We start from the raw sequence: 25,793 nt of genomic DNA, 5'->3' as shown, positions 1-25,793 counted from the left end.
TTGCAAATGGCAAGATCTCATTCCTTTTGATGGCTGCATAATATTCCATTGTGTATATATATCACATCTTCTTTATCCATTCATCTGTCGATGGACATCTAGGCTCTTTCCACAGTTTGGCTATTGTGGACATTGCTGCTATAAACATCGGGATGCACGTACCCCTTCGGATCCCTACATTTGTATCTTTGAGGTAAATACCCAGTAGTGCAATTGCTGGATCATATGGTAGCTCTATTTTCAACTTTTTGAGGAACCTCCATACTGTTTTCCAGAGTGGTTGCACCAGCTTGCATTCCCACCAACAGTGTAGGAGGGTTCCCCTTTCTCCGCATCCCCACCAACATCTCTTGTTTCCTGACCTGTTAATTTTAGCCATTCTGACTGGTGTGAGGTGATATCTCATTGAGGTTTTGATTTGGATTCCCCTGATACCAAGCAATGTTGAGCACTTTTTCATGTGTCTGTTGGCCATTTGGATGTCTTCTTTGGAAAAATGTCTGTTCATGTCTTCTGCCCATTTCTTGATTGGATCATTTGTTCTTTGGGTGCTGAGTTTAAGGAGTTCTTTATAGATTTTGGATACTAGCCCTTTATCTGATATGTCATTTGCAAATATTTTCTCCCATTCTGTCGGTTGTCTTTTGGTTTTGGGGACTGTTTCTTTTGCTGTGCAAAAGCTTTTTATCTTCATGAAGTCCCAATAGTTCATTTTTGCCCTTGCTTCCCTTGCCTTTGGCGGTGTTTCTAGGAAGAAGTTGCTGCAGCTGAGGTCGAAGAGGTCGCTGCCTGTGTTCTCCTTTAGGATTTTGATCGACTCCTGTCTCACATTTAGGTCTTTCAACCATTTGGAGTCTATTTTTGTGTGTGGTGTAAGGAAATGGTCCAGTTTCATTCTTCTGCATGTGGCTGTCCAATTTTCCCAACACCATTTGTTGAAGAGACTGTCTTTTTTCCATTGGACATTCTTTCCTGCTTTGTCACAGATTAGTTGACCATAGAGTTGAGGGTCCATTTCTGGGCTCTCTATTCTGTTCCATTGATCTATGTGTCTGTCTTTGTGCCAGTACCATACTGTCTTGATGAGGACAGCTTTGTAATAGAGCTGGAAGTCCAGAATTGTGATGCCACCAGCTTTGCTTTGCTTTTTCAACATTCCTCTGGCTATTCGGGGTCTTTTCTGGTTCCATACAAATTTTAGGATTATTTGTTCCATTTTTTGAAAAAAGTGGATGGTATTTTGATGGGGATTGCATTGAATGTGTAGATTGCTCTAGGTAGCATTGACATCTTCACAATATTTGTTTTTCCAATCCATGAGCATGGAACGTTTTTCCATTTCTTTGTGTCTTCCTCAATTTCTTCATGAGTATTTTATAGTTTTCTGAGTACAGATCCTTTGCCTCTGTGGTTAGATTTATTCCTAGGTATCTTATGGTTTGGGGTGCAATTGTAAATGGTATTGACTCCTTAATTTCTCTGTCTTCTGTCTTGTTGTGGGTGTATAGGAATGCCTCTGATTTCTGGGCACTGATTTTATATCCTGCCACTTTACTGAATTCCTGTATGAGTTCTAGCAGTTTTGGGGTGGAGTCTTTTGGGATTTCCACATAAAGTATCATATCATCTGCAAAGAGTGAGAATTTGACTTCTTCTTTGCCATTTTGGATGTCTTTGATTTCTTTTTGTTGTCTGATTGCTGTGGCTAGGACTTCTAATACTATGTTGAATAGCAGTGGTGAGAGTGGACATCCCTGCCGCGTTCCTGACCTTAGGAGGAAAGCTCTTAGATTTTCCCCCATTGAGAATGATATTTGTTATAGGTTTTTCATAGATGGTTTTTATGATATTGAGATATGTACCCTCTATCCCTATACTCTGAAGAGTTTTGATCAAGAAAGGATGCTGTACTTTGTCAAATGCTTTTTCTGCATCTATTGAGAGGATCATATGATTCTTGTTCTTTCTTTTGTTAATGTATTGTATCACGTTGATTGATTTGCGGATGTTGAACCAACCTTGCAGCCCAGGGATAAATCCCACTTGGTCGTGGTGAATAATCCTTTTAATGTACTGTTGGATCCTATTGGCTAGTATTTTGGTGAGAATTTTTGCATCCATGTTCATCAAGGATATTGGTCTGTAGTTCTCCTTTTTGATGGGGTCTTTGTCTGGTTTGGGGATCAAGGTAATGGTGGCCTCATAAAACGAGTTTGGAAGTTTTCCTTCCATTTCTATTTTTTGGAACAGTTTCAGAAAAATAGGTATTAATTCTTCTTTAAATGTTTGGTAGAATTCCCCTGGGAAGCCATCTGGCCCTGGGCTTTTGTTTCTTGGGAGATTTTTGATGACTGCTTCAATTTCCCTAGTGGTTATAGGTCTGTTCAGGTTTTCTATTTCTTCCTGGTTCGGTTTTGGTAGTTGATACATCTCCCAGAATGCATCCATTTCTTCCAGGTTATCTAATTTGCTGGCATAGAGTTGCTCATAATATGTTCTTATAATTGTTTGTATTTTTTTGGTGTTGGTTGTGATCTCTCCTCTTTCATTCATGATTTTGTTGATTTGGGTCATTTCTCTTTTCTTTTTGATAAGTCTGGCCAGGGGTTTATCAATCTTATTAATTCTTTCAAAGAACCAGCTCCTAGTTTCATTGATCTGTTCTACTGTTCTTTTGGTTTCTATTTCATTGATTTCTGCTCTCGTCTTTATTATTTCTCTTCTCCTGCTGGGTTTAGGCTTTATTTGCTGTTTTTTTTTTCTAGCTCCTTTAGGTGTAGGGTTAGGTTGTGTATTTGAGACCTTTCTTGTTTCTTGAGAAAGGCTTGTATTGCTATATACTTTCCTCTCAGGACTGCCTTTGCTGCATCCCAAAGATTTTGGACAGTTGTGTTTTCATTTTCATTGGTTTCCATGAATTTTTTTAATTCTTCTTTAATTTCCTGGTTGACCTATTCATTCTGTAGTAGGATGCTCTTAAGCCTCCATGTATATGAGTTCTTTCCGACTTTCCTCTTGTGATTGAGTTCTAGTTTCAAAGAATTGTGGTCTGAAAATATGCAGGGAATGATCCCAATCTTTTGGTACCGGTTGAGACCTGATTTGTGACCTAGGATGTGATCTATTCTGGAGAATGTTCCATGGGCACTAGAGAAGAACGGGTATTCTGTTGCTTTAGTATGGAATGTTCTGAATATATCTGTGAAGTCCATTTGGTCCAGTGTGTCATTTAAAGTCTTTATTTCCTTGTTGATCTTTTGCTTAGATGATCTGTCCATTTCAGTGAGGGGGGTGTTAAAGTCCCCCACTATTATTACATTGTTGTCAATGTGTTTCTTTGCTTTTGTTATTAATTGGCTTATAATTGGCTCCTCCCATGTTCGGGGCATAGATATTTACAATTGTTAGATCTTCTTGTTGGATAGACCCTTTAAGTAGGATATAGTGTCCTTCTTCATCTCTTATTACAGTCTTTGGTTTAAAATCTAATTTGTCTGATAGAAGGATTGCCACCCCAGCTTTCTCTTGGTGTCCATTAGCATGGTAAATGGTTTTCCACCCCCTCACTTTTAATCTGGGGTGTCTTTGGGTCTAAAATGAGTCTCTTGCAGACAGCATATCGATGGGTCTTGTTTTTTTATTCAGTCTGATAATCTGTGTCTTTTGATTGGGGCATTTAGCCCATTTACATTCAGGGTAACTATTGAAAGTTGTGAATTTAGTGCCATTGTATTGCCTGTAAGGTGACTGTTACTGTATATTGTCTGTGTTCCTTTCTGGTCTATGCTGCTTTTAGGCTCTCTCTTTGCTTAGAGGACCCCTTTTAATATTTCTTGGAGGGCTGGTTTTGTGTTTGCAAATTTCTTTAGTTTTTGTTTGTCCTGGAAGCTTTTTATCTCTCCTTCTATTTTCAATGACAGCCTAGCTGGATATAGTATTCTTGGCTGCATATTTTTCTCATTGAGTGCTCTGAAGATATCATGCCAGTCCTTTCTGGCCTGCCAGGTCTCTGTGGATAGGTCTGTTGCCAATCTAATGTTTCTACCATTACAGGTTGCATGTCTCTTCTCCCGAGCTGCTTTCAGGATTTTCTCTTTGTCTCTGAGACTCGTTAAGTTTTACTATTAGATGTCGAGGTGTTGACCTATTTTTATTGATTTTGAGAGGGGTTCTCTGTGCCTCCTGGATTTTGATGCCTGTTTCCTTCCCCAAATTAGGGAAGTTCTCTGCTATAATTTGCTCCAATATACCTTCTGCCTCTCTCTCTCTTTCTTCTTCTCCTGGGATCCCAATTATTCTAATGTTGTTTCGTCTTATGGTATCACTTATCTCTCGAATTCTGCCCTCATGATCCAGTAGTTGTTTATCTCTCTTTTTCTCAGCTTCTTTATTTTCCATCATTTGGTCTTCTATATCGCTAATTCTCTCTTCTGCCTCATTTATGCTAGCAGTTAGTGCCCCCATTTTTTATTGCACCTCATTAATAGCCTTTTTGATTTTGACTTGGTTAGATTTTAGTTCTTTTATTTCTCCAGAAAGGGTTTCTCTAATATCTTCCATGCTTTTTTCAAGCCCAGCTAGTATCTTTAAAATCATGATTCTGAACTATAGTTCTGACATCTTACTAATGTCCATATTGATTAGGTCCCTGGCAGTCAGTACTGCCTCTCGTTCTTTTTTTTTTTTTTTGAGGTGATTTTTTTTCCATCTTGTCAGTTTGTCCAGAGGAGAATAGATAAATGAGAGAACAAAATGCTAACAGGGTAACAACGACCCTAGAAAAATATACACTAAACAAATTAGAAGAGACCCGAAACTGGGGGGAAAGAAAGGGAAAGAAAGAAAAAAGAAAAAGAAAAAGATAAGAAAAAAAAAGAATATGATCAAATATGATCAGGCTGGTGCATAGATCAGTGCCACAGACTAGATTTTGGGCGTATTTTTGTCTGTTAGAATAAAGTGCCTCCCAAAATTTTAAAGAAAGAAAAACTTATATATGTACAAAAATAAGGGTAAATATGATGAAGGGATGGAATATGACTGTAAAGATGTAAATTATAAAAGATTTTATAAAAGGAATTTTAAGATAAGAAGTTGGTTGAAAAAAGAAAGAAGAGGAATTAAAAAGAAGGGGGGGAAAGAATGTGATCAGGCAGGAGACTAGAACAAAGCCATACACTAGAGATTTAGGGTATATTTTGGTCTGTTAGAAGAAACTGTATCCCAAAATTTTAAAGCAAGAACAACATATATATATACACATATATATATGTGTATATATATATATATGTATGTATATATACACCAAAAATAAGGTTAACTACTATGAAGGGATAGAATATGACTCTAAAAATGAAAAATAAAAAAGATTTTTTTAAAAAGGGATTGATAAGATGGTTGAAAAAGGGGAAAAGAAAATTTCAAAAAAAAAAGAAAATTAAAAAAATTAACTTTGAAAGACTAAAGAATCATGGTAAAAAAGCCATGAATTCTATGTGCAGTATTCCCCTAGCGCTGGACTTTTGCAATTCTCATTGATCTGTAAACTTGGTCTTGGGCGGCTGTTCTTGCTCATCTTCTGGGGGAGGGGCCTGTTGCCGTGGTTCCCAAATGTCTTTGCCGGAGGCAGAATTGCCCCGCCCTTGTAGGTCTCAGCTAAGTAATCTGCTCAGGCTTGCTCTCCGGGATCTTTTGTTCCCTGCAAGTTTTTGGTACAGGTTTGGAGGACGAGAGTGAAAATGGCGGCCTCCCAATCTCCGCCCCAGAGGAGCTGAGAACTCAGGTCCTCACTACTCAGTGCGCCCCCAGAGAAAAGCAGTCAGTCACTCCTGTCCACCTGGTCTCCGGCTGCACTCCGTGCTCACCTGGCCTGTGACTGAGCGTTTCTATCTCTGGCACATGACCCCATGTGGAGTCTCCAAACCCAGCAGATCCCTGCGGTGAGCTCCCACGCCGCTCCGCCCGAGGGAGGAAGGGGAGTCTCCCCAGATCTGCTGCTTGTTGGGTCCCTGCTGGAGGAGCAGTGGCCCGACTGTGCCACGGATCCCCATTTATGGCAACCGCGAGCTGCGAGCCCGCTCCTCGGCTCCATCCCTGCAGCCAACTTCCCTGCTCCGATACCTGGGAGCTTTGTGCCGCACTCAGGCACCCCCGGTCTTTCTGTGACCCCAAGGGTCCTGAGACCACACTGTCCCAGAGGGGATTCCACCCCCCACTTAGCCACTGGAGCGACGTCCCTCAGTGGAGCCAACTTCTAAAAGTTCCGATTTTGTGTTCCGCTGCTCTATCACTTGCCAGAAGCAGCTGGCGGAGGCCCCCTTCCCCACCATCTATCCTCCCAAATATCACCTCGGATTTACTTCTCCGCACGTCCTACCTTCCAGAAAGTGGTCGCTTTTCTATTCAGAGAGTTGCTTCTATTCTTTTCTTCGATCTCCTGTTGAGTTCGTAGGTGTTCAGAATGGTTTGATCCCCATCCAGCTGAATTCCTGGGACCAGACGAAATCCAGGTCTCCTACTCCTCTGCCATCTTGCTCCTCCCCCCTCACTTTCATTCATTGTATATTTTGGATAACAGTTCTTTATCAGATGTTTCTTTGGCAAACATTTTCTCCCAGTCTGTGGCTTATCTTCTAATTCTCTTGACAATGTTTTTTCCAGAGCAGAAGTTTTAAATTTTAATGATGGGATCTATTAAATTTTTAAAGTGTTAGTTAAAACCCATAGATAACATTTTTACAAAATTTCTTTCAGCATATGATATTCAATAAGGTAGTTAAAATTTATTTATGAAATTGTGGCATGAAATGTTGATTCCACTTTAAAGTCAATTATAGTGACTTGTTCACAGGGAATAGGCCTGCATCAGGAAAGAATGATCTCCAACCTTCATTCTCAGTAGCATTGTATTCAAGATTCATTTTTCAGGGAGGGAGATTCAGATTGACTTATTTGGATCTTATGCCAACCATTGGTCAAGGGAAGATGTTTCATCTTGATTGATAAACTCAAGACTGTATCCAGGGCCTCCTGGGTGTCTCATTCGGTTAAGTGTCTGCCTTTCTCTCAGGTCATGATCTCAGGGTCCTGGGATCCAGCCCACCATTGGACTGCCTGCTTATCAGGGAGCCTGCTTCTCCCTCTCCCTGTGCCCCTCACCGCCCAGCTAGTGTGCATTCCCTATCTCTCTCTCTCTCTCAAATAAATAAATAAAATCTTTTTAAAAAAAAGACTGTATTCAGTGGAAAGAGATACAGTAAAATTGAGGTATGGTTAGAGAAAAGAGAAATGATTAATAGAAGGCATAAATCCCAGATGTCCATCAGAGATCACCAAAAGATTTCCCACATCAAGCATCCAAGTCACTCAGCATCCTGGGATCCATAACAGGATGCAGGAAGTGGGAGGTCACACCTCAAATCATAAAATGAGATAGCAATTGAACGTTAGGGTGAAGGAGCCAGCACACACACACACAAAGACCCTTTATTATTTACAGAGCATCTACAACAAAGCAAACCTATTTACAAGCTCCTCTTTGGAGTTGCAAAGGAGAGCTGGCCTTAAAAGCTTGCAGAAAGTAAAGACAGTAAATTATGGAAATTAATTTTAAAAGGTCCATTTTATACAACCTGTGAAATTTCATCCATATTGGCTTTAATTCGTACATGACTTTTTGTGGTTTTATTAACCAGCCTCCCTGACTTAGAGGGAGAATTGTTGGCAGTTGTTTAATGAGTAAATCCCTGCTGCTCCCCAGTGCATGTAGCTCAGAGTTACCTGGGGAGAAGCATGCCTGCTTCAAGACAAGGATCTTCTCGCTGTTCACAGCATCATAATATGCATGGTGTTCTCAGTGCCCTGGGCTCTCTATCCTTGGTTATCAGTCACTCAAGAGGACAGCAGCCCAGCTATTTTCTTTCTTTATTTTACTGAGTATAGTTGTTGACACATAATGTTACATTAGTTTCAGGTGTGCACCAACTATTTAATAATATGTTTTCTCTGTGGTTATCTCCCAGAACCCTCTGAAGTAAATGCCACATACTCTGTATTTCAAGTCATACTGTCCCAAGCATCAAACTAGGTAAAAAACAAACAACAACAATAAAAAAAGAAAAACCTTTCCTGAATATTCCTACAGTGGTAATTCTGGAATGTAACCTCTGAAACTGGGAAGGGAAGTCTATATTCATCCCACTTGCCCGTAGCACATCCTTGGAACTCAGCAGGGATGTGACCAGGACAACAGGATGTGATGAGACTCCCAACAGAGTCTGACAGTTAGGACACAGGGCCACTTGGGTGGCCAGATCTCTAGTCTTCCGTAACTGCCTGTGCTCCTCCACCTCTGGGAATTTACTAGAAGCCATTCATCTGTTGACTTCCCCATTGCTTGCTGTTCCTTCATGCATTCAGAATGTGATTCTCTTACAGGAGGACGGACGGTATGAGGGCCCAACTTTGGCTCATGCTGTGGAGCTGTTTGGTGGCCGGCGATGGAGTACGCGCAATCCCAGCCTTGGGATATCCGCAAAGAGTGCTGAGAAGCCCAGTGTGCAGAGAAACAACACCTTGGGCATAAGCACCACCAAGAAAAAGAAGAAAACCCTTATAAGGGTAGAGTGTTATTTATGACGCCTCAGACCCCATCATCCAGGACTGTTGTATGGTCTACATCACCTTAGCGCATTTGGGGTGGGGACAAGATGGAACAAATGAAATGCAAGCACTTGCCAAGCACCTCCTGGTGCCAGGCCCAGTGTTGGGAATTGTGTCAACACCTGAAAAAGTCAGGGGCCTCAAACAGTGAGGACTCGGTAGGAGTCATGGTTAAGCCATCTACAGAGTGCTATGGGAGCAGACATAAGGAAGATCCAGGGCCAGGATGCAGACAGGAGAGGCTTCGCAGGGAAGCCGACAGATGGGTCTTGAAGGATCAGACAGACAGCGATGTGAGGGCGGGAGGGGAGCATTTCTGGCAGAGGTGGCGGGAGGGAAGCACGAAAGACGGCTTGTGCAGGGAAGCATGCGGAGTTCTGGGTTCATGCTCCATGCTGGAGCATAGGCTCTGTGGTGGCAAGCAAAGGCTAAAAAGACCAGGGATCCGGTTATAAAGGTCTTAAAAGGCCAAAATGCTCAATGTAGAATACAACTTAAAATACAGTATCAAGAGAAGCAACCTAAATGTCCATCCATGAATGAAAGATCAAGGAAAGGTGAGGTATACATATAATGGAATAGTGTTCAGCCTTCAAAAAAGAAGGAGTTCCTGGCACGCGACAATGTGGGTGAACCTGAAGGACATCACCCTAAGTGTAATAAGCCAGTCACAAAAGGACAAATGTGGCATGATTCCACTTAGATGAGGTACCTAGAGTGGTCAAGCTCTTGGAAACAGAAAGTAGGATGGTGGATGCCAGGGGCTGGGGGGAAAGGGCAAAGGGGAACCCGTTTTTCATTGCGTCTAGAGTTTCAGTTTTGTAAGAGGAAAGAGTTCTAGAGATCTGCACAGCAAAGCACATAGAGTTAGCACTACTCTATTGTACACTTAAAAATGGTTAAAGTGGTAGAATTTATGGTTTTTACCATGACAGAAAATATTTGGTTAGTTACCACTACATATTCTATATTCATTATATGGAGATTATCACTATAACATGATAGTGTATTTTCTCCATGGTTATCTAGAAAAAGTCCCACATTTTGTGTATGAAAGGCTGTTGATGCCTAAGCCAAGCTTTGTCTGCTTCATAATTTGGTCTCTACGTAGAGATGCCAGGGGCTGTGTGTCTGCTCTTGTCAGCCACCTCCCCCAGGGAGTGCTGCTATATCGGGAAAAACAAGTGGGATAGTGTAACGTGAGACTCCTGGGTCAGCCTTCACAGGGGTCTGTACTGGTTTGGGGTGGGGGGCGTGTGGAAGGTGGGGCAGTCAGAAAATAGGGTCCTGCCTGAACCGCAGCAGTGCCGGGAGGGAGAGAAACCCAGAACGAGGAATATTGGCACGTGTGTGTCCCCAGGGTGAGAGTGGAGAGGCGGCTGACGACGAGATGGCCACGCGGAAGAGCAAAATGCACAGGGAGAGTCGCAGCCGGAGTGGTTCCGACCCTCAAGACATGAATGAGCAAGAAGAATCTGGTAAAGCCCCCTACCAACATCTGAGGGTTTGGTTGTTGTTGTTTTATAGGGAAAATATGCATTTGGTTTTCAACTGTGATTTAAGTACTGTGGACATTCTTAACAGAACTATTTGTCTTGTTAAGTATACTTATCTTTATTTATTTTTAAAGATTTTATTTATTTATCTGACAGAGAGAGACACAGCAAGAGAGGGAACACAAGTAAGGGGAGTGGGAGAGGGAGAAGCAGGCTTCCCACTGAGCAGGGAGCCCGATGCGGGTCTTGATCCCAGGACCCCAGGATCATGACCTGAGCCGAAGGCAGACGCTTAACGACTGAGCCACCCAGGCGCCCCTAAATATACTTATCTTTGTATTTAACTAGATAGTAGAACCCAAGAGGTACTTCTGCAAGCTCAGTGTGCTTGGAAGAAAATTCTCATTAATTAACTTGGCCTCATGGACAAAAGATATGAGATATACAAAATCAATGTGGTGGATTAGACCAGAGCAGTGATTCTCAACCACGGCTGAGATTATTTTTTAAAAATATCTGGATGCCCTGGTGGCACCCCAGCCCCACTGAGTCTAACACTCTCTGAACATCTCTATATTTTTAAGCTCCCCAAATCATTCTGATCTGCAGCCAAGGTTGAGAACCCACCACATGAGTCCACTCCTCAGAATATTTTGATGCTTCTTGTATAGCAATTGCTTACATAGAGGGATTTGCTCAGACATTCAGAAACAGCTTTGGTGTTTCTTTGATTTCGAGGGAAAGGATAACCTGGCGTCATTGTCTGGTTTCTGTGTTTCTCTCTCACAGAGGCAAATGCCTTCACGAGCCCTCCTAACACTCTGCCTTCCAGAAGAGCCCACTCTTTGACCACAGCTGGGTCTCCTAACTTGTCTGCCGGGACATCATCTCCCATCAGGCCAGTGTCCTCCCCTGTGCTGTCTTCTTCAAACAAGAGCCCGTCCAGGTGGGGCCTTAACATGATAAAACAGAAGGACCCTTCACATCATTCAAGTTATGTAGAAGGGCATCATCTTCCAGTGCTCTGTGTAAAGACTGTCTCTAATTTTGACTTAACAGTTACACTGAAAACTGAAAAAAAACCCTATTTTTAAATGCTTCTAATTTTCCTGATTTTACACTCCTGTCTTCTCGCATTACTATAATTGCTCCTAACCTAATTATTTGACAGACCAATCCTTCAGTAGCACTAACAAAACCCAAGCTGTGATTTTCTGAAGCTGCCTTGTCGAATATAGTAACCACTGGCCACAGCGGGGGAAAAAAGATGGTTCTTTAAATTTGATTTTAAGTCTATAAAAATTAAATAAAATTTAAAATTCAGTTCCTCGATCACACTATGCCCATTAAAAGTGTTCTTAGCTACAAGTGGCCAGTGGCTGCTATACTGCACAATGCAGAAAGAGAACATTTCTATCATTGCAAAAAATTCTGTTGGATAGCACTGTTCTAACTGAGGAATAAAGTAAGTTTTAAAGTAAGCCACTTTACCCTTTGCTGTTAGGTAAAATATATTTAATACTCTTCTCTATATAAGACAAGATACACCTGTCTGGAGAAATGAATGTATTAGAGCAAGTTAGGTATGTTAAGGTATAATTCTAAAGCTAGTGTTATAGTAAATTATTTTATAAGGTCCATGCAAAGTACAGATTTGAAACATCTACCCTCTCAGATGAAATAATATTAAGAAAGCAAAACAAAGGAATTAGAATGCCATACCTTCTTCCTCAACCCCCCAAAAAGTTTAAGAAATGCAGAGGTTCCAGACAGAACCAAGATAAAACAGGTACTCTTTATTGAACAGAGGAGTGGTAGGAGGAAATGGGTCTGTGCAGACACTGGCTTTGGAAACGTTAATTACACACTCACACATGCACATACATACACACACACACACACACACACACACTTTCTCTCTCTCTCTCTCAAGGAAGTTTGCTACTGATAAGAATCCTACAGTAAATCATCTTTTACAGGGAAGCCTTCTTTCACGATGTGAATAATGAACATAGTTTAAGCTCTATACATTCAGATTTCTACACTTGGTGAAACTGGGTCAAAGGTACATGGGAATTCTTTGTACCACTCTTGCAACTTTTTGGCAAGTTTAGGTTTGTAACAAAAGGAAAAGCTACAAAGTATCAGAACTCTTTATATTTCAGCCTCTACAGTGTCCTGAGTAAATAAAATACCCAGAGAGAACTTGGATGAAGTGGCTTTCCCTTTATTTCAATCACTCAGGAACAGGAATGGGAAGGACAGAGTAAGGGAGGAAAATCTTTTCAAAGAGGTAGAACTAACATGCCAGATGCAAGATCATCGGGCCCTCCCACAAGAGGACAGGGGTCAGTGCCCACCAAGTAAGCTAAAACCAAAAGATAAGACAAGGCCAGAAAAGAAAAATTAGCCCAAATGCTGTTCAAGGAGAAAGCAAGGCTGAGCCTTAGAAGAGGAGAGAGTGGACAGTTCCCTAAAGTCTAAGGGAGAAGGGTTCCTGCAGACAGTGGCTGACCCAGAACGAGAAGGGAGGAACACAGGGAACATACTTGCTTAAATGCAAATGATAAGCAACTTTGTCAGACCTTTTTCCTCTTCCTAAACCTCCACCTGTTGCTTCCAACACCACTTTGGGGATCAACAGCCCATGCCTACAAACAACTACAAATCCATCCTTTGTAATACTCTTCCATGTACAGAGGTGACTTTCAGATATCAACACAAAATAATTCTCCACGAATAAACACTGTTAGGAAGATTCAGTATAAACTGGCTATTCATTACAATAGTCTCTATACTTTCTTATATATTTGAAATATTTCAAAAGTAAAAAAATAATAAAGCCCAAAAAACAAAAATGAAAAGAAAGAAAGAAAGAAAGAAAAGAAAGAAAAGATCGTGTTTATTGATTTGACTAAAGACCAGTCAAAACATTTCTTATACTATCCTGTCAGGGAACCAGTATAGAAAATAATAGTGTTGTGAAACAGCTAGACTGAGTTTTGACCAAGTGGACTGATATTTTTATATTGAATATACAGCCTTGGCAGGTGCAGATATGTTCTAGGCAGAATTGGCTTCTTTCCATTCTTAATATTTTTGTGACTCACATTTTCCATTAGTATTAAAAGCCCTTCCTTGTTTTCATCTAATAACTGGTTAAGAAAGGGAAAAGAGAAGACATTGATACGTTCAGGACTTTCTTCCTGAACATGTTTCTGTAATTTAGAATATAGGAAAGAATGTGCAGATTTTTCCACAGGTTGTGCTTTTGAAAAAGCATAGGCACTTTTGAAAAAATGACTTTTCTTCAGAAACATTGAGTTCAAGTTGTGTCCTCCCATTGACCTGTGATTTCAAAGAGCTGTTTGGGTAGTGTAAGGATATTAACCCTAGCCTTGTGGCCTTATTACATAGCCTATAAACATGAAGTGGTTTTGCTGCATCATATGTCTTATTTACTCTGACACAATGTGGATTAATTTTGAGAGAAATGACAAGAGAGTCCATAAAAGAGCCTCAATCTTGAATGACTTGCGGTCCATCTTTTCGCTGGTGTTGCTCCCCAGAGGGCGCCCGTTGGGGCAGAAGGACGCGCCGGCCCCGGTTTGCCTGTTAAGGCCAAATGTCTTTGTTGCAGTGCTTGGAGCAGCAGTAGCGGGCACGGGAGGATCAAAGGAGGAATGAAGGGTTTTCAGAGCTTCATGGTTTCAGACAGTAACATGAGTTTTGTTGAATTCGTTGAGCTGTTCAAATCATTCAGGTACGGCGTGCTTTCTTCTGAGGCTTTCTCAGCCCCACGTTTTTGCGGCAATACTAATCGGGAGTGTTTTCCATTCCCCGCCCAGCGTGAGGAGCCGCAAGGACCTGAAGGATCTCTTTGACATCTACGCCGTGCCCTGCAACCGAGCCGGCTCCGAGTCGGCCCCCCTCTATACCAACCTAACAATCGACGAAAACACCAGCGACCTTCAGCCTGATCTAGGTTTGTGCAACCATGTAATATTTCCGTGGAGACCTTTCTACCTAAAAACGAAGGTTGGAAATCCAGTCACACAGCCCCTCAGCCTGTCCCACGTGGCGTGCTGGTACCTGCAGAAGGGGGGACACTTTGAGGATTCCTTCAAGTTGTCTTAGGGATGGGGACTGTTGGCATTTTCGACAAGGAAATTTGTCATTGTGGGAGTCTGTTTAGGCATTCCAGAATATTTAATCAACAGAGACTTCCAGTCCTTCTGACAATCAAAAACCCTCTCTCACCCATGTCCAAATGTCCAGTAGGTGTGTGGTGCACCACCAATGTTTCCCTGCCTGCAGGCCGACAGGTGCTCAGCCCCAGGGTGGGAATTGCCTGCCCTTTGACAAGAAGATCTTTAGTGACCTGAGCAGAGCACCCCTGCTCAGCATCCAGGACACTTTTCTGAGTGTAACCTGGAATGTCTGCCTCCTATGCCCCGCTCACCACCACCACTATGATCACCACCACCACTATGATCACCACCACTGATGCATGGTAAGCCCATTAGTTTGCTCTTCTGTTCTCTCTGGAGACTAGAAACGCAAAGAAGCAAAAACAAACTGTCCTCTTTTATACAGCTGCTTTTTTATTACTCAAAAACTTACACTGTCCTCAACTAAGGCTATTAAATTTTTTCAACTCTAGTCACAAAACATGCATAACTATGGATTAGTCAAGTAGTTGCACTTGTTAAAAAATTAATAGACATTATTTTTCTAGAGCGGTTTTAGGTTTACAGAAAAATGATTGAAAAGTACAGAGAATTCCCATACACAGTTCACTCCTGAACAGGACAAGGGTTAAGGGTGCCAATCCCCCACACAGTCAGAAATCCACATGTTAATGTTTGGCTCCCCCCAAATTTAACTATTAATAGCCTGCTCTTGACCAGAAAATCCTTACGGATAACATAACGATAAGTTGATTACTCCATATTTTGTGTGTGTGTGTATATATATATATATATATATATATATATATATATATATATAATATGTGTGTGTTATATACTATAGTCTTATAATTAAATAAGCTAGAGAAAAGAAATTATTATGAAGAAAATCATAAGGAAGATAAAATCCATTTACAGTATTATACTGTGTTTATCAAAAAGATCTGCATACAAGTGGACCCACACAGTTCAAACCTGTGTTGTTGAAGGGTCCACCGTACCCTCCCCACACACACATACACTGTTTTTCCTATTATTAATATCTTGCATTATTAGCATGGTATATTTGTGACAGTTGAGCTGATATTGATATATTATTATTAACTGAAGTCCATAGTTTAGTGTTCACTGTTTGTATTGTACATGCTATGGGTTCTGACAAAAGTATAATGATCTGTAGCTACCATTGCAGTGTCATACAAAATCCCCTGTTCTCTGCCTGGTCATTCTTCCCACCTTACCTCTGAACCTCTTTTTACTGTCTCCACAGTTTTGTCTTTTCCAGAATGTCTTATCGTTGGAATCATACAGTTCATATGTAGTCTTTTCAGATTGGCTTCTTTCTCTTAGCAAGGTGTATTCAAGGTTCCCCTGTGTTTTTTCATGGCTCGATAGCTCATTTCTTTTTATCACTGAATAATACTCTATCGTGTGGATGTATCACCATTTGTTTATCCACCTTTTGAAGAACATCTTGGTTGCTTCCAATTTTTAGCAGTTATGAATAAAGATACTATAAACATTTGTGTGCAAGTTTTGTGTGGACATAAGTTTTCAACTCCTTTTGGTAAACACCTGGGAAGGCAGTTGCTGGATCATATGAGAAAGCCCATCTTTAGCCCTGTAAGAAACTGCCAGCTTCTCTTCCAAAGTGGCAAGAATTAAAATGGCCATACCAAAGTTGGTGCCAATGTGGGACACCTGGAACATGGCTGGTGGAAAGGTAAAATGGAACAGCCACTTTGGAAGTTTGGCAGTTTCTTACAAAATTTAATATACTCTTACTAGCCAATCCAGCAATTATACTCCTTGATATTTACCCAAACGAGCTGAAAACTTATTTTCACACCAAAACCTGCACACCAGTGTTTATAATTATACTTGTAAAGTACAAAACAACTGTAATTTTAAGAGTTCCTCTTCACTGTCTGTAAAAGTAAAAATAAAGTTATTCTCAAAAACCAAAGTTCAAATTCAGCCTGAAGTCCCCAACTGAATGTACAGTGAGTTCTCTTTTAATACCCTGAGCTCATGGGCTTTCAAGATCACTGACCTAGTTCTCTCTTAGTTTCTTTTTTTTAATTGATTGATTCATTTTTTGTTTCCTCAACTATGTGAAGCCAGGAATAAGCACTGAGTTTGATGGCTTGTGTAGACAGATGAGTGAAGAGACTAATTCCACGACACCATTATCTCCAAAATGAACTTTATGAAAGATTCTGGCTAGCTTGCCCATGTTCTGTGGGTGCTTCTATTTCAGATTTATTGACCAGAAATGTCTCGGACTTGGGGTTGTTCATTAAGAGTAAACAGCAGCTGTCCGACAACCAGAGGCAGATATCTGATGCTATTGCTGCTGCAAGTATCGTGACAAATGGCACTGGGGTCGAGAGCACATCTCTGGGCATCTTTGGGGTTGGCATACTCCAGCTCAATGACTTCCTTGTCAACTGCCAGGGAGAACACTGCACTTATGATGAAATCCTCAGCATCATCCAGGTATGTACCCATTTCATATGCAGGTGTGTATAAAGCCTCTGACTGTTCTAATGATTTTCTGCTAACCATACTGTTTCTATACTTTTTTCCAGAGCCTTTAAGTCTGGGGCAGAAACAGAAGGGTTTCATTAAATACCAGTGGATGCATTCTTATTTAACATGCAGTTAACATAGACTGCAAGCCTTCTCTTGGTGACTATCATAAAGAGATCAGTACATGATTCCTTCTTGTTGTTCTAGCACATCTAATAAAATGAGTATTCTAGGTTTTCAACTTCTTTGATCATTTAGCGAATATTTATTAGCTCCTCCTACGGGCCAGGTTCTTTCCAGGACCTGGGATATAGTAGTAAATAAGATCACGTTCTGGCCTTCACCTAGTGGGTGAGGCAGACAATAAATAAAGATAGAATGTAATTTCAGGTATTGATGGATTCTGAAAAACTCAAGCAGAGTAAGGGGACGTAGTGATGCGGGAGGCGGAGAGGAGTAAGCACAGGCCACCCTGAGGAGGTGACAATGGGGCTGAGCCCTGAATCAAGAAGCCGCGTGAAGGTCTGAGGAAAGAGCATTCCAGGCAGGGAGTAGCGAGCTCAAAGACCCAGGCGGGAGCAAGACAATGAAAAGGCTGGTGGAATAGCAGCCCCATGAGCCAGAGGCACAATGGTAGACGTGATTCCAGACAGGTGGCCAAGTCGTCTGGGTATTTTAGGCCGTGGTAAGGAATTTGACTTCAGTCAATGTGACATGGAAAGCTATTGGAAATTTTTGAGCAGGGTAGTAACAGGATTTGATTTATGTATTCAAGAAGTCACTCTGGCCCCACTGGGAAGTGAGCTGTGCTGGGAATGAAGTAGAAGCAGAAAGACAGGGTAGGAAGCTATCCCAGTAGCCAGGGAAGATACGATGATGGCTTCCTCCGGAGGGTGGCAGGAGATGGGCTAGGACACTCGTTCAGGCCATGCCACATACAGCAGGATCGGTCTGGGTTTTCAACCTCCCTTGTCAGCCGATTGGGAATCAGTGGATTCGCTGCCCAGCAGTTGATCACTGGAAATGCTAACGATGTAAGATTACGATCCCATGGTCCGGTGCTCACTCTACTACTATTGCATGGGAGCACCATACCAAGTACTCCCGCTGAGTCGTCCCATTTCGCCTCTCCCCAGCTCTGTGGTAGCTGCTTACCCCCATGTTCCCCTGGAACACACCGATAACCGTTTGTTTTCGTATGAATCAGCCTTATCCTAGTTCCTCGCTCTCCCTTTTTCTCTCAAATAAATATGCTTCGTATAATAAACGCACATATAATAGATGTTTTCTTTGGGACTAAAACACTGCCTCTTACCACTGCATAACGAAGTTAGTTCAAATATTTGGTTTAGATGTTTCCTGATGAAAACAGAACACCTTGAAAAAATGATATGGTGGGTTTTTTCCCCTTAGTTTCCTTTACCTAAATAACACTCTTTTTGTGTCCCTTGCAGAAGTTCGAGCCTAGCGTTAGTATGTGTCATCAGGGACTACTGTCATTTGAGGGCTTTGCAAGGTAACTTTTAAAGTCTCTTTTGCCCATCATTTGAGAGTAACTCTTTTCCCTATGCAGGCCTAAGAAAATGTGTTTCCTCTAGGTTTCTGATGGATAAAGATAATTTTGCCTCCAGAAATGATGAGTCACAGGAAAACATTAAAGACTTGCAGCTGCCCCTCTCCTACTATTACATTGAATCTTCACACAATACCTACCTCACAGGCCACCAGCTCAAAGGAGAGTCCTCAGTGGAACTCTACAGTCAGGTACAGAACTCCGCGTGGCATGTGATTTCCATTAAATCTTATTGATGTAACCCCCAAAGTCACAAAACCCTGATCCCCGACTCCTTTGAAGAACTTACCAGCTATTACATGTGAAATGTGAGGAAACATGACGTGTGGGAAAACTGCCTATACGTACAGTTGTTTTCTTCTTTTTGTTTTCTTCCTCCCTCTTATCTATATTTAACCCTTATACTAGGCAAAAAAAAAAAAAAGGTATTCGTTTGAGACTCATAGCTTTTAAATCCTACTTTGTCTGACCTACTCCTACTAAAATTAGATTTTCCCATGGGAAAATCAATCGTTTCACTAAATGCTAAATAAATCAATATATTATAGTGGGAAAGCATAATAGAAAATGCAACAGAATTTCTATGAAGTTAATCTCAAAGTATGGTTTATTTTCATTTGAAATTTTTTTAGACAATCAGTCCATCCCTACGGTACGAAAATTTACAAAGACTGTAGGCAGTGTCCCTACACACTTAAATTCGTGCAGATGTTCTTGGAAACTCCTAAGGGTCTCTGGAATAGAAAAGGCATATCCTTTTGACCTTAACACCAACTCTCATTGATCTGCATGTCAGTTGCCTCTGTTATATCTTCTGCAACTTCCTCATCTATGCTGCCCGTTTTCTGACCTCCTACAAGAAGAGTTAATCAGGAAGAAAAGCGAGGCTAGACCCCAGGAATACAAGTGTGTGGTTGGGAAGGGTGGGGCAGGGAGGGTGTTCAAGTATGACAGTTATCATCGTTTACACAAACCCAGCAGAGTTGAGGTTCCTTGGTTCTCCACATCAGTCCGGATATTCCTCAAGCATGGGTCAAACTTCTGTCCCAAAGCTCATCTGGTATGGAATTTGTGTTTTAAACTCTAAATTCTAAAGGACTTTTATTATGAAATGAAGATATGTCCTTAGTGATTTTCAAAATAGAAGTTCTATCGAGGGACCTCAGCTGGGGACATTGAGGAGCAAGCAGCAGAGTAGGAGGGTAGGAGGGCCCCATCCCCTGCCCCCACTGTAGCTAATGTCCTCTTCTTCTTATGTGCTTTACATATGACCCTCCATTTGCACAGAGAATTCCAGGGTTAAAAAGGAGTTTGAAATCCATTGTTCTAGTTCTTGGGGAAAGAAATGAAGTGTGTGTGTGTGTGTGTGTGTGTGTGCAGTGTGTGTGTGTGTTTCTCCCAGGAAGATGGGCAGGGGCCAATGTCCTAGCTTTAAGTCCTACCTCACTTCCCTATTTGACCTCCAAGAGGTTTTTTTAACTCCTTAATATTACACCCCGAGTAGAGATTGTCACAGCCTTTGAATGAGGCACAAGAACCCCTCAAATAGACTCAGATGTGGTTAAACCCAGTGTGAAGATCCCTTGTAGCTTATTTCTTACCAGTCTCTGCTTTCCCTCAGCACTGCTAGTTACCTCCTCACCTTCCTCCACGGGACAAACCGGGAGTGAGGAAAAGCCCTGTTCTCACCTGGAATTTCCAGCCCTAGTTTTCTTCTTCTAGCCCTATGTGGAGGTCTTAATGTCATGCCGACTTCGGAAAGCCCCATAGTCTTTTCATGCTGAAAAACCATCTCCTGTGCTGCCAGTCAGCAAGCGAGCTTTCTCCCCAGTGTGGCTCACCACGGAGATGAAGCAGCCTCCAGCTCCTGCTGTCATTCGACACCACAGTCCTCAACCCAGAGCAACATACCTCTAGATACTGTAGCTGCTGGAAGAAGCTCTTAGCCTCTGGAGTCTAGGCCCCAGAATCGGTTCCATCTGGGCCATCGGTCACCTGGGAAGACTGGGTGCTGCATGCCATGCAATGGAAAGAATCTAGCAAGGACCTCATAAAAAAGATTAAAATAGGAGGGATTCCACTGAGTTTTGTTGCAGTAACTCTAGCGGCCACTCACCCACAGTATTGAATTGCTGTCGCCTGGAAATAATTATATGGAGTTTTAAATCAGTTGAGTTGGCCCATTCACAGATACATCCGCCTTTTGGTTTGCCTTATCCTTCCAATACATGGAAATCTTTTAAGTTCACAAAGTTCACAAAGAGAGTCTATGGAGGAAGAGGTTGCTGCACGCATATATTACAGAGCTGCAACCCGAGCACATGTGCCAGGAGCTCTGCGTCCGGCTCCCCATCTAGGGGAGCAAATAGGTATCATCTTACCTAATTCAGCAATGGAGCACTTTACTGAAGAGGTTGTGAGATAGGAGGCACGTGTGTTGTGATTCATCCCTGATGACTGCTGTGGGTATGGCAGAGGGGACTTTAGGGATTATTTGCCTCTGTTCTAGGACTAGACAGAAAGGCAAATCCTTGATGACTGCTTGCTTCTACTCTTCTGCCATGCTCTATGTTCACAGGAGAGGCATTAGCCAGTGACAGAATTTGGGTCTAAATGGAGGAGATTTTATTCTGATTGGAGTCATACAAATGTTTAGCCAGTTCATTAAGGAATTGGTGGCCTTGTTTGCTTTGGCCTGCAACCTCATCCCCTTCACCTCCACTCACATTTGCCCAGGTAGAGCCCTAGCCTCGCTCTCTCATTTCAGGATGTACCCTGTGTATGTCCCTTGAGAGACCAAAGTTGCTGGGAAAATAGTCATATGGTTTTGCTATCAAATTTACCTTCCAGGGATGTCTGGGTGGCTCAGTTGGCTAAGTGCCTGCCTTTGGCTCAGGTCATGATCCCAGAGTCAGGGGATCAAGTCCCACATCTGGCTTCCTACTTAGAGGGGAGTCTGCTTCTCCCTCTGTCTGCTCTGCCTACTTCTCCCCCTGCCTATTCTCTCCCCCGCCCCCTGCGCTCTGACAAATAAATAAAATCTTTAAATTTTTTTTTTTTACCTTCCAATAGTATTGAGCTCTGGTAAACACTCTTTCCACCATAATTTGTTCTCTCCCCTAATTCATTGTGGCATTTGGCCAAAATGCACGCTTTATTTTAGATGTTATGCCCTTCTGCTTTAGCCCTAAACATGAACACTGATATGTAGAAGCATTTGTTGGGTTTAATTTGAGGCTCTGTGTCCATTTGCTCATCTGGGGTGAATCTATTCGTTGATCATACAGGTCCTCCTGCAAGGCTGCAGGAGCGTGGAGTTGGACTGCTGGGATGGAGATGATGGGATGCCCATCATCTACCACGGACACACACTGACAACCAAGATCCCCTTCAAGGTAATGCTTCACATGTTCCTTAAATCAGATCACAGAGTCATTGTCTTCATCAGTCCTTTACATGAGTGACTCTTCCAAATTACACCTTAGGTTGGGGGTTCTCATCCTGAGCCTATAGACTTCCCAAAATTGTGTGGGATGTGCACATGTTCATTTTTCTAGGAGTTGATATAGAACTCTCATTAGAGTCTCATTCACCAGAGTTTAATAACCATTACCTTAAATGAGTTATCTTGTAATACTATTGTTGCAATTTTTGCATCATAAGATGATATATAAAAGGCAGGGGCTTAAACTGTGGAAAGAGCCAAGATGTCCATCGACAGATGAATGGATAAAGAAGATGTGATATATATACACAATGGAATATTATGCAGCCATCAAAAGGAATGAGATCTTGCCATTTGCAACGACGTGGATGGAACTGGAGGGTGTTATGCTGAGTGAAATGAGTCAATCAGAGAAAGACATGTATCATATGACCTCACTGATAGGAGAATTTTTTAATCGAAGAAAAAAAAGGGGGGTGTGGTGGGGGGGGGGGGGGGTGGGAGGGAGGGGGTGGCTGGGTGATAGACATTGGGGAGGGTATGTGCTACGGTGAGCGCTGTGAATTGTGCAAGACTGTTGAATCACAGATCTGTACTTCTGAAACAAATAATGCAATATATGTTAAGGAAAAAAAAGAAGAAGATAGGAGGGGAAGAATGAAGGGGGGGAAATCGGAGGGGGAGACGAACCATGAGAGACGATGGACTCTGAAAAACAACCTGAGGGTTCTAGAGGGGAGGGGGGTGGGAGGATGGGTTAGCCTGGTGATGGGTATTAAAGAGGGCACGTTCTTCATGGAGCACTGGGTGTTATGCACAAACAATGAATCATGGAACACTACATCCAAAACTAATGATGTAATGTATGATGATTAACATAACAATAAAAAATTTAAAGGAAAAAAAAGGGCAGGGGCTTTTTTCCTGCTAGGGGAATTAAAAATCATTTATCCTGGTGTCCCGCTGACAAAGACCAACATCATGTGTTAGAAGATGATTAAATAATTAATATTATGAAATAATGAGAATTGGTTCCACCGGGGGAAGTTAGTCACCCAGAAAGACTAGTCTCATTGGATTATTGTTTCAAATTCTAAATAGTTTATTAGTTCATTGTGCAGTTACTATCCTCATTCAGAGTGGTTTTCGCTGTGTAAAATCACTTTTCTCTGAACTGTGGCTGGGCTGGGATAGAATACTATTATTTCTGTCTTATATACAGAGAGGATAGCTAAAATGCATTTTCTCTTTAGCTCATTTTCCTATTCATCTCTCTTAAAACTTTTGTACTCTATATTGAGAGAAGGAGGGTTTGAGAACTGTGTTTACATGCACACATAAATATACGTATATGTCTTATTGCCTCGAGTAGATTGATTATAAACTCCTTGAAAGCAGGAAAATATCTTAAGCCTCATTATTTTTTATGTTTTAACAAACACAGGCCTTTTACCTAAAATGTTATCAGTATACATACTGATTTGTTAAATTTGGCACACTAATAGCCGTTCCTTATAAAGTATGTGAACTCAATATGAACAGTTTAATGTGTTTATAGAAAACAGCCTATCATCATGCTTAATTTGAAAATACGTTTGAAAATATAAAAACCATTTTGGCCAAAATCTTCTGCAAACAACAATTTAGGTGCTTTCTGTGGCTATAAGTACTTCTGACACCCTGGACAGACATCTGGACTCTAATGAACTGCTCTGGCTCTCACAGGAGGTGGTAGAAGCCATCGACCGCAGTGCCTTCATCAACTCTGACCTGCCCATCATCATATCAATTGAGAACCACTGCTCATTGCCTCAGCAACGAAAAATGGCAGAAATTTTCAAGGTAAGCCATTATAGCTAAGAGTTAGGATGGTATCTTGGCCTTTGTCTTGTCACTGTTTATATGGAGCCACCATGGACCACATCACAGGGGACCTCAGCCACGAAGCACATACAGTTAGGGTCCCTCAGACCTCAGAAATGAGGGTGCCCTGGGAGCTTGGGCTCCCTCTTGAATGGTCCACCTTTTCAGCTGAAGTAATGAAACATTGTTTTGTGGTCTCCTGACCATTTCCAGAAAGCCTTAGAGGTAAGGAGAGACCAATTCTCCAGTGCTTCTGGCACCACAGATCAGTGATGGCACCTGTCAGTTGTATGTGGAAAAGCTGAAAATACCTCAGGGCAAATCAAATTTTCTTGTGGCTAACACTACGGATATGGGGATCCGTGTTGGTAAAGAGCTTAGACTGGCCAAAACAGTTGCTATGTTAACACTTCCTTATACAGGCGAACTATAATGCAGACAGATTTAGGATCAAATATTCCATTATATTTCCCCCTTCCTCCACTGATTGAGGCACTTAATGGAAATATGGCCCTCAGGGGGAGAGAGGGACATAGTCAAAGGAAAATGTCGCCAAATACTTACACCAACAAAACTAATCAGCTTTTCATATTGCCTTTCTTTTGCCATCATTTAGAATTATGGTCTCAACTTTTTGGACTGTGTACTCCATCAGTAAAATACTGTAGTATGTATTCCTGTTGTATGTTTATTGTCTTATTCATACATTATATACATATCCTACTTATTAGCATATTTTATACCTTAATTAAAACATGCAAAAATAGACTGGGAAAGGGAGTTACAGAGAAAGGGTCAAGTAAATAATAGTTCTTATACTATTATTTGTTAATGGTACAAAATCCCTTTTTGCTCTCATAAAAATTTTTAACTGTAAATGTATTATTTTCTATCTAAGTTTTTAGTGGGAGTAATGTGATTGAAAAATTTTTGAAACTTTTTTATTTCCTTTTTTTATGTTCAGTTAGCCAACATACAGTACATCATTAGTTTTTGATGTAGTGTTCAATGATTCATTAATTGCATATAACACCCAGTGCTGAAATTTTTATTAGTGACATGTATGTCTAGCTTTAGGTTTAGTTTATTATTTCAGTATTTGATTTGAACAGCTATAGTCACTGATAAAGACACCTTACAGAGAAACATGTATGAGATGGAAAGGGGGTGTCGTTTGCTGCTCTTGCCAAATCATAGTACTAATTTCTCAATTCCATTAATGAGGCTAAGGTACATTAAACACTATAAAGCTTCCATTTTTGTTTTTTTTAATTAAAAAATTACTGAAGGGTGCCTGGGTGGCTCAGTCATTAAACGTCTGCCTTCGGCTCAGGTCATGGTCCCGGGGTCCTGGGATCGAGCCCCACATCGGGCTCCCTGCTCCGCGGGAAGCCTGCTTCTCCCTCTCCCACTCCCCCTGCTTGTGTTCCCTCTCTTGCTGTGTCTCTCTCTGTCAAATAAATAAAATCTTTAAAAAAAATAAATAAAAATGAAAATAAAAATAAATAAATAAGTAAATAAAAATAAAAAAATAAAAAATTACTGAAGATAGAAAATGCCATATTTTCTACCCTCACCCCAATGGATCGTCTTGTTCCTACTTCCACCACCCACCTCCTGGAGGGATACACATTCCCCTTTGGAGGCCAATGCTCAAAAAATCTTTTTGAGAAGCGTATGGGCAGTTCTCTATACTAAATGGTGGCAGATTCTCCCCATTACCTTTCATCTTTGTCACCACTCCCTAGCTACTTCAAGGTTTCTATCCTTTTGGCTTCTTACCCACATCTGGAATGGATCATATTCTACAAACCACAGCCTCTAACTGAATCTCCTTTTCTTCTTTAATCTATCAGACCCTAGAGTATTTTCCTGAACAGTTAGAGCTGTCCCCACCTGGAGAATGGCCTAGATCACTCCTCCTGACCTTCTAACTGCCTCCCTTCCTTCCAGTAAGAGAGTGTTGGCGGGGAGGGGGGACACCACTTCTTTCCTACTTTCCCTTCCTAGGATTTGTAGAACCTTTCAACTGA

At 41.5% G+C, this 25,793-nt stretch overlaps 1 protein-coding gene across 5 annotated transcripts in view; it reads left to right on the top strand.

Moving 5' to 3' along the window:
* The window catches only part of PLCE1 (phospholipase C epsilon 1), a 337,159-nt gene that overhangs the window by 259,822 nt on the left and 51,544 nt on the right, over positions 1 to 25,793 (top strand). For 4 of the 5 annotated variants that reach the window (XM_073904420.1, XM_073904421.1, XM_025880681.2 and 1 more), the window contains 10 exons: positions 8,437 to 8,619; positions 10,022 to 10,139; positions 10,947 to 11,103; positions 13,798 to 13,920; positions 14,006 to 14,142; positions 16,608 to 16,846; positions 18,334 to 18,395; positions 18,478 to 18,643; positions 21,740 to 21,847; positions 23,623 to 23,739. In XM_073904420.1, the coding sequence (XP_073760521.1) occupies positions 8,437 to 8,619; positions 10,022 to 10,139; positions 10,947 to 11,103; positions 13,798 to 13,920; positions 14,006 to 14,142; positions 16,608 to 16,846; positions 18,334 to 18,395; positions 18,478 to 18,643; positions 21,740 to 21,847; positions 23,623 to 23,739 (1,410 nt within the window). The remainder of the gene's footprint in view (positions 1 to 8,436; positions 8,620 to 10,021; positions 10,140 to 10,946; positions 11,104 to 13,797; positions 13,921 to 14,005; positions 14,143 to 16,607; positions 16,847 to 18,333; positions 18,396 to 18,477; positions 18,644 to 21,739; positions 21,848 to 23,622; positions 23,740 to 25,793) is intronic. The other variant, XM_073904422.1, reaches the window with a different exon arrangement.

The sequence above is a fragment of the Callorhinus ursinus genome, unplaced genomic scaffold (genome assembly GCF_003265705.2).
Source record: "Callorhinus ursinus isolate GAN/ISIS: 27379988/994484 unplaced genomic scaffold, GSC_fseal_2.0 scaffold20, whole genome shotgun sequence".
In the NCBI taxonomy this organism is placed as follows: domain Eukaryota; kingdom Metazoa; phylum Chordata; class Mammalia; order Carnivora; family Otariidae; genus Callorhinus; species Callorhinus ursinus.
This window is presented reverse-complemented; position numbering and strand designations above follow the sequence as displayed.